Source organism: Dendrobium catenatum, unplaced genomic scaffold (assembly GCF_001605985.2).
Source record: "Dendrobium catenatum unplaced genomic scaffold, ASM160598v2 fragScaff_scaffold_290, whole genome shotgun sequence".
NCBI classification, from domain to species: domain Eukaryota; kingdom Viridiplantae; phylum Streptophyta; class Magnoliopsida; order Asparagales; family Orchidaceae; genus Dendrobium; species Dendrobium catenatum.
Window position 1 is genome coordinate 53,832 of NW_021318752.1, and position 9,482 is coordinate 63,313.

General features: G+C 39.0%; 1 protein-coding gene across 2 annotated transcripts in view; it reads left to right on the forward strand.

The window, feature by feature from the left end:
- The first annotated feature begins 655 nt into the window (after window positions 1-655).
- The window catches only part of LOC110094305 (flowering time control protein FY), a 54,817-nt gene continuing 45,990 nt past the window's right edge, over window positions 656-9,482 (forward strand). For both annotated transcript variants that reach the window (XM_020819507.2, XM_020819508.2), the window contains exons 1-2: window positions 656-948; window positions 3,286-3,377. In XM_020819507.2, the coding sequence (XP_020675166.1) occupies window positions 834-948; window positions 3,286-3,377 (207 nt within the window). In that variant the 5' untranslated portion in view covers window positions 656-833. The remainder of the gene's footprint in view (window positions 949-3,285; window positions 3,378-9,482) is intronic.

Here is a 9,482-nt window from a genome sequence, read left to right on the forward strand (position 1 = left end):
AGGGTTGACCCAAGGTCCAAGCTCGGGCTCGACAGACTCGACTTGGCCCACTGAACCCAGTGGGGAGGGCCATAGGGTCTGGCTTGGTCAATTTGACCAAGTCAACTGTTCGGGCCCAAATCTGGGCAAAATCGAGGTCAACATTGGGCTCATTAGATTTGATCACTAATAGTATTGTTGCGATCATCTCGTTGATTGTTTTGACTTTAAATTGGAGTTCTTATATGGTAGCGCTCAATTTTGAAAGTTTTCGCATCTATTTCATGTTTAATCAAGTTGATTTTTTTTTAGGCATCAATACAATAAATATCATTGTTTTATATTTAAATATTACACATGATATAATTTTAATTAAAATGTAATTACAAATTAATTATCACATCAAAAGATATACAATCCTTAAAATTTAATGATAGTACGCTCATAAAAATAATCGACGAAGAGACATCCTCTAGGAGAAGAATTATTTTGTGCGGACATCGGACGAGAGCACCGTCCGATCTGTGTCTATGAATAATAAAAGTACATTAAAGCTACATTTTTACTGTTCAGATTAGGTTTTTACTGTTTAGCACAGAATAATATCCGAGCAAGAGAAAATCACCAGCCAGAACGCACCAGCAAATCTATTTTTATTTTGAGCGATGATCGAAGTACCGAACACGTTCTGAGGCCAGACCGCATCTACGAGCCAGCTCTCCTTCTCCAAGTCCGCGGCGTCTAAGGACTTTTTCCGTAACGGGGGGAGTTTACTGATCTATCTTCTCGTTCTAATCACGTCGTGTCGTGCCTTTATCCTGAAATTAGGGTTAGGGTTTTGGGAAGGTTCACCAATGGCAATGATGTATGGCGAGCAGCAGCAGGGACTTCCCATGCGGCAGACTTCCGCTTCCTCGAGTAATATCCCGGCCGACTACTCACAGGCGCACCCCCCTCCTCCCTTCGACGGTAAGAGGCCAGCAATTTGACACTGGAGTTTTTTTTGCCTTTTCGCTTAACGTCCCCATGAGCTGCGCACTGGGCTATGACTGGTGTATTTCGCTCACCTTTCTTTGTGTGTGTGTGTTTGGTTTGCCACAGAGCGCTTAGGCATGGTTGTATGTACCTGGTTCTTGGTCTAGGTTTGGTTTAGACTGGAAACATATGAACAATACATCCCCTAGTTGGTTACTAGTATATGTGATGTAGGACTAAATGCGTAGGTAAGTATGCAATGTTTGAAATTATCCGCCTTTTAAATTAGAACAACAATAATTAAGTTAACTTTTAACGATTTTAAATAAATCTTGAAAGCAAGCCAGTGTGAGTTAAGCTTAGGCCAAATTATACGATAAGAGTTAGAATCATGAATAATCAATTCCAATCAAGCTTAGCATAGCATGAGTGATTTTCAAAGGAAATCCCTAGATTAACATTTAGATTATACGCTACTCGGATCCATTCACTCACACTCTTGATGTTTGGCTAAGTGGAGATAAGTTGCACAACCTTTATGATGCCACAATTTAAAAGGGAGAACTTAGAAAGACAAGGGTTTAGAGAAGAAATTCATCTTTATCAGGATTTGGAAATGATTTGCCACTGAGTGAGAGAAACTTGTTCGATAGCGGTGGCGAGGGAGAACATGATCTTTTCAACGTAGTCTTCAACAGTCTGGTCGATCTGCAAGTTGACATCGAAGAATAGAGACTAGAGGATGCCAATCTGCCCTTGATCGTTGTTGACAAAATTGCGATCAAGTTCTGGATCTACCATTCATGGGTAGGGAGACTTCCCAAAGTGCTAGGGAGGGGAAGGTGTTGCTTCTTCTTTCCTTTTTCTTTTGGTGACATATCAAGCCAAGGACAAGAGGTGGAGGGAGAGGTTAGGTGGTCGACCAAGATTAGGGAGGGGAGTTAACTTCAAAAATATGAAGTTTAATTTCAGATTTGATTGGGAGGGAAAGGGAAGCTTTGAAATTTGAATTTCAAATATAGAGAGGGAAAGGAAGGACGCTCCTTTGACGAAGGAGTTGATTATGATCTCAAAGGGGAAAGGGACTTAATGTAGGAGAGAGAGAGAGAGGGAAGAGGGAGGGGGCTAGCGGTTATGGAGAAGGGGAGGGGGTGTGGGAGGGAATTAAGGATTACCAAACAAAGCTAATCTCAATTAAGAAAGAGGCTTTAATGCAATTATCCTTTGATATTAAATTCAAATTTGAAGGCCTTGATTGGAGGGGCTTTCTAAATATAACTCCTCTTAATTTAGGAAAGAATTTCAAATTCGAATTGAATTGAAATCTGAAATGAAAACTCTCATAATTTAGATTCATCACATATGGAAAGTAACCAATTTAGGGATTTGAATTTTGGAGGCAGAGGAGGGATGATTGGGGCCGGTGGTTTAGGATTAGGGTTAGGGGTGGCCGGCGGCTAGGATTAGGGTTAGGGTTTGGGTGGTGGCTAGAATTAGCATTAGAGTTTGGGTGGCGGCTAGAATTAGGGTTAGAGTTGGGCCGGTGGCTATGAGGAAGAGGGGGGGAGGCCTTGTGGCTTGCGGTTGGGAGGATGGAGGGTTTGGGGCTGGCGGCTAGGAGGGAGAAAGGGGAGGCGGCGGCTATGAGGGAGGAAGGGGAGGTCGGCGGCTAGGGAGGAGGGAGAAGAAGTTGATAGAAACGAAGAACCACGAGCCCGGATACTTCCTGTGGCTGATGGGTAATACTTGCCCCTCACCTAGGGTTTCATTCTCAAGAGAACTCTCTCAACTATTCCAAACACAAGTGCAACAATTTGTTTGTAATAATATTCATCATCCCTCAAAAGATGATGAGGCTTTAAATAACCAACATACAATGAGTGGAACAAAAAGACAAACATGCCCCTAGGACTTACATAGGACTACTCCCTCAAGTGAGGGTATAAATGAAAAATATGCAATAATAAACTCAATACAAACATAATAATAAATCTAATACAACTAATGACTCAAAAGTAAAGCGGTGCAATCGTGGCCGTAGATCGTCGGCCCTGTCTCTGGTAAACTCTCTATGGTCGGATGTCCTCATCAATATGACACATTGCCCATGTTGGAGTTTTAAATGATTGTGATTTTACAACTCTAGGATGGACTGGTTTTGTTCAAATCTAGAATAAAGCCTCCACTTTGCTTAAGCAAGACTATTGGTTTAGATGAATCGGTTGTTCATTTATCAGTGGTATATCGGCATTACTTTAATTTGTTTACAAGTGTATGTATATATGAACTCTATATACAATACTTTCATTGCATATGATACTTGAATTGCAGCTCATGGTGACAATTTTGCTGCTAAAAGAATGAGAAAGCTTGTTCAGCGGCGAGCTGTTGATTATACAAGCACTGTTGTGAGGTATATTCAGGTAAATAGTTCTTTATTGGTTTTGAATCAAATGCATTTCATTGCTTTGGCTCGTAGTTGGATATTCATTACATTTCTTGATATTTACTGGTTTATCTAGCTTACTGTAAGAACCTTGCTGCATTTTTTTTAAGAAGAGAGCTTGAATGATTACCCCCTTATATTGTTTTTTAAACTATCAATGAATCGATGGAGTTGATTTGCACTTCCAACATTTATTATGAAATCAAATTTAGGCATTGTTTTGGGGATACACTATGAAATGATGGGGACTTAATGGAAGTTGTTGAATAATTTTTATTTCATGGATTCTCTGGGCAAGGCATTATACTTTTCCTTGTCTTCTTTTCTTCTTGAGGACATTTTTATGTTCTAAAACCACTTTGCATTGCACATTTGAATAGTTTGAACCAAATCATTTCAAGAAAACTTAAAATATCATTAAAATCATAATACATCCTATTTTGGTTCATTGACTTGGTGAAAATTTGAGGGTTTTTTTTATTGATTGGATAAAAAGGTATGCCACTCTGACCAATATCATGTTATAAGTTGATGAAAGATGCATTTCATGGATTGTTTGTGACAGCGCCCATTCATCCTTCTATTGAATTTAGGTGCCATTTGACCATTGAGTGGTTGTTTTATGCCTTTTATTTACGTTGATTTATCCTTGTTTTCCTTCCCATTCAAGGTCATGGATGAGATGTCTTTGTCATTTATGATGATTTTGGTACATTTTTTTCTTAGGAATTTTTGTCATTTGAGATGAGTTCTACTATTGTATATAGTAGCCATGGTCATGTGACTATGAATGCTATGATGATTAATTAAATTTGTAGATTTTATAGTCGCATGAAAAATTATAATGCATTATTTAGTTACATTAAGAATATGTCATAGTAATCCTTGAGGATTGTGTGATGCAATTGTCTTGTTTTGGTAATGCTGGAATGCTTAGTGAACTGATATCCTCTCATCTCCTTAGTATCCTTCCATTATCACATTATGCAACATCTTTTGAGTGATTAGGTTTGACCCCATTTGATGTGAAACTACTAGGAGTTACATTTAGAAATTAGAAATATAGTTGATTAAAGCTTTGCTCATATAAATTTATCTTTAACGCATAAAAGAGAGATGAATTTAAAATATTCAACTTGCTTAGGCCAAATATTCAACTTTCTTTCAAAGTTCGAGGCAAAATTAAATGCTAAGTACAAATAACATAATCTAACGTTTAACAACGAGTGGTTCACCTCAAGGTCCTTCTCACTCAACTACTTGTAAGTTTTAGCGGAGGAAGATGCACCATATGACCAAGGATATTACCACTAGGAATACGGTGCCGAAGAACTTCGTTGGTGGAGAGGTAGCCGGTCGAGATGAGGGTGGTGGGTGGTCAACGATGGTCCAATTGTAGTCGGAAAATTGAACGTCGATGGCATGCACAAGGATGGGGAGAATTCGATCCAAGTAATCTCCAATGGTGTCGTTGTGTTCAAATCCTACGTCGAAGAATGATGATCGTAGAATGTTGATATTACCGTCGGCGTCAAACACAAGTCCCCATTCAAGTTCGGGGTCCGCCATGCATTCTTGCCGGCGTTGAGAGAGCACTAATGAGAAGAGGGGAAATATGACGTGGTGAGGGAGAGCTCTTGTGGTTCGCGAGGAAGGAAGAGGGAGAGGAGTGGGCGGCGGGATTTCCAAGGAGAGAGGGAGAAGCCGGCGGGTGCAAGGGGGGGATGGGCTAGGTTTCGGAGAAATTAGGTTTAGTGGAGTGTAGAGGGGATTAATCAAAATCTGAAATTTAATTTCAGATTTGATTAAATTGGGAGGGAATTGATTTGAATTTTGAATTTCAAAAAGGCATTAATGCTTGAATGGTGGAGTTAAGGAGGGGGAGCCAATGAAGGGGCCGGCGGTTTCAAGAGAGATAGGGAGGGGGTTTGAAAACAAATCCTGAATTTAATTTCAGGATTTGTAAAATTCGGAGGGAGAAATATTTGAAATCAAGTTCTAATTTCCAATGGGAAAGGGGGTTTAACGGAGCAATCATTGAGGGGAGAGCCTCATAGGGCCGGCGGGTTCAAAGAGGAGAGAGGATGAGGTGGGAGCGATTTAATAACCTTCCAAACTAGCACATCCACATTAGGAAGTTGGTTATGAGGTCCAATTCAATTTGAATTTCAAATTGACTTGGGTTTGAAAACTTTTCTAATTTGGCTCTTGACAAATTTGAAATTTTTTGAAACTCATTCAATTTTGAATTTCAAAATTTGAACAAGTGGGGAGAAGGGGCCGGCGGTTGGTTGGTGGAAGAGGTGGTGGAGGAAGGGTGGCCGGCGGCCAAGGAGAAGGCCGGCGGGTTGGCTCCCTTTGGTGTTAGGAGGGATGAAATTGGGGCTCGGATTGAGGCTAACGAGATGAGGATTTTGGTAAGTGAAGATGAGGGGAAAACACAAATAAGACAGAACAACATAACCACGAGCCGCAGACTCTTCCAACGACTGGTGGGCCTTGCGAATGCTCCCTTTGAGCTCTCTCACTTCTCTAGCTCTCATGCAAGAAGAAGTAGAAACAAAACACAATTTTCATTCAAATATTCATTAACCCAATACATCATATGAGACCATTATATATAGGTCTCCACTCATGAAAAATGAAAAGTACGAAATTGCCCTCTGGGCTACAATAACAAAACAACTCCCCACAGGGGTAAAAATGGAAAACAATAAATAACTAAATAATACATCATGACATCTGAATCAAAAGTAGAGGCACTGAATCGTGGCCGTCGATCTGCGATTCCGTCGTTGATAAACATGTCGGTAGCGTTTGTCGATGTCCTCATCACCATTTCTTTGTTGTGCTACGTGGCATCTCCTTTGTAAGTGATCTGGCAAGCAAACCACTCTCTTTAGCTACAAAACCATGCCGTGCATCAATTGGAAGCATAGTTTGCTTCTTGCATCAAGGAGATCTTAATGAAATCTATTACTATTGATTTCTTTACACTGAATATGATATTCTTTGTTGAGAAGTCATTTTATGGCATGGGGTTCTCATCTTCTTTTTCCACTTTCTTTTGATTTTGCTTTACAACCCCTATCTTTGAATCTGCTAGACCCTCTTAATTATCCTCTTGTCCGCTTTCTCCTCTCTTTTTGACTCTTGACAACCTTCAAAACAAACTATAATAAAATCCTACATCATCTCCACATAAATACCATAAAATCAAACCAATTTAGATTTAAAACTTCTCGTACAAATAAACCTTTAAATGGCCATTCCTTAAAAAATTATGTTCAAAACCCTACTTAAGAATAATATGTAAATAACTTTCAATCCAAAGTTAATCTTTATTTTAAACAAATTGGTTCCTTAATTATTAATGACACACGTATATCTCATTTCTCTTTATTTTTAATGCTTCTTTCACACACTCTCTCTCCTCATAACATGCGAATTGACGCCGCCCTTTGTTATACTTGAAAGAAAGCCTACTTCGCCACATTTCAATCCACTCGTGTTCAAAAATCTGAAATCCCAACTTGATTCAATAAACATAGTAGTTCACTTTTAGTCTAGAAAAAAGCCAAGCCAAACCAAGCGAAGCTGACGGGGACATCAGAGCTTGGAAATTCTATCAGAGTCGTGGTCGTTGATCTACGACCAAGATTGAGTCGATGTACTTTTGAGTCGTATTATGTATTTTCTTTATTATTTTATGTTGTATTTATTTTATTAGTGTTTTCCGCTTTTACCCCTTACTTAACGGAGGTCGTATGTAAGCCCAGAGGGCATCGCCTTCTTTTTATTTTATTGAGTCATTTGTACGAGGCTATATATAGCCCCCTTGTTCTCTTTTCATGTTAATGATTGAATGATAAAATTTTTCCCTTGCTTGATTTCTTTGTGAGATCCTGAGATTTCTTGAGAGAGAAATCCATTGGAGAGGAAAATCAGATCTCCCACCAACCTTGGAGATGGCCGGGTTCGTGGTTCTTCTCCATTATCTCTTTGTCTTCCTTCTTTCATCCCCTAGCTGTCGGCCAAGGCCTTCTCCAAACTCTTAGCAGCTGGCCACTTAAACCCCCACCATCACCCGCCGCCTAGACCCAACCCGCCATCCCTATCCACGGCCAACCACCACTGCCGACCTCCCCTTGGCTCCTCCCTCAATCCCCACTTGCCACCAAATCTTTCCTAAATTAGATTTCATAATTTTGGTAACTCAATTAATGATCAAATTCAAATCAATTTGAATTTGAAATAGTTACCTAATTGGCTAATTTATAAATCCTATTTTAGGAAACCTACTAAATCAATTCCCATTTAAATTTTAAATTAAGAGAGGATGAGATATTTCTTTCCAAACTTAATTTAATAATTTAAGTAACCATTGAATGCCCCATTAAAACTCCTCCCTCCCTCTATAGCCGCCGGCCCCTTGTGGTTTGAATTAGGAATTGTTTCCTAAAAGCCCACCTCCTCTCTTGGAAACAATTCAAACTCCCTCTCCTCATCCTTGGCTGAAATTCCCCCTTGCTCCTCTTATTTAATTTCTTTCCAAAGGAGAACCTCTCCTTTTGGAATTAAATTAAAGCCCATCCATCTCACCCTTGCCGCCGACCCCTCTCTCCCTTCCCCTTCCTTGATTATTTCAATCAAGGGATCTAGAAGGAAGTTGTTGAACTAAATTTCTCTCCACTTACATCTCTCAAAATCTGAACCTAAATTCCCCAAGTCTCTCCCCCTTGGCCGGCCACCTTCTCTTACATTCTACTACTTTGATTCTTGAGAGAGACCCTTTCTCTCAAGGGAAAACGACAAGGACAGCAAAGGGCCACTTCCTTCAACACTTCATCGCAATTAGATCAATGCATGACCAATCCTGATCTTAATTACGGCATTGCCTACGACGAGCAAGGTTTTGTTCACATCCTTCACTAAACTTTCTTTGACGTCAATCTGAATATCGACAACACCGTCGAGGAATACGTGGAGCGCATTCTATATACTCTCACCAAAGCCATAGAGGAGCAACTTGGTGCCGTTCAATGGTGGATTACGTCCAAACCGTGACAAAGGTCTTCCAATCTTCCTACTTTTGTATTATCGTAATTTAACTCTCTTGTGGTTTGACTTGATTCATGAAGGTCTTGCTCACCTATCTCTGCCAAGCTTAGTAAATGTAGGATTGAGCGTGCTTTCTATGTTGCTATCTTATTGTTAGATTAGAGATTTTTGTTGAAAGCTATTTACTTCGCATGTTGTTGAACTTCTAACTTGTTTTGATAATCCAAGTGTTTGGCATGTGACTTGGCCTAAGCATAGTTATCCCTCTTACGTTTTATTTTATCGTTTAAATTGCTAATAGTTTTAATCATAATTATTTTATCAAGAAATTGTGAAAATTCTTATCGCACCCATTTAAAGGCATTGTAGTCCTGCAGCAGAAGCCATTCAAAAACATTCAACAAACCCAATTAGGCCAACCTTACCAACCCAAATGATTGACCCAATCCAACTTAACCATGACAACATAAAAACATTGGTTTCTTTTGGTATCACTACAATAATAGTAATTTAGTCCTTATATTTGCTTGCAAAAGTCTACTCGTTCAAGTTTTTTGAGTTTTTTTAGTTTGTTGATGGCTATATTGATATTTTGACATTCAAGGTTTTTGAGTTTTTCTTGATTTAAATGATCATTATAGTATCATTTCCGAAATATTTCTTGTACTTTTGAGTTTACATCAAAAGCAAGCAAGTAGTTTTTGTTGGTGGGATTTTGAACTCCAAAATTTCAATTTCAATTGTGTATTTTCATACAATGCATTATTTAGTTGCATTAAGAATATGTCATTAAGACGTCTTGCATCAAATTTGTATAAGAGTTTAAAAATTTTCAATGTCATTTATAAGTTGGACTCAATATCAGTGTAACTTAAAATTTCATCAAGGGATATGATTTTGACCACTTTTCCAAATTAATTGGTTGAATTGTTAAATATGCAATAGCAATTATGTGAGGACATCAATCAAGTAAAGGAGCAAATTGAAAATTTGGATACCAATGAAGTTCATGCATGTGAAC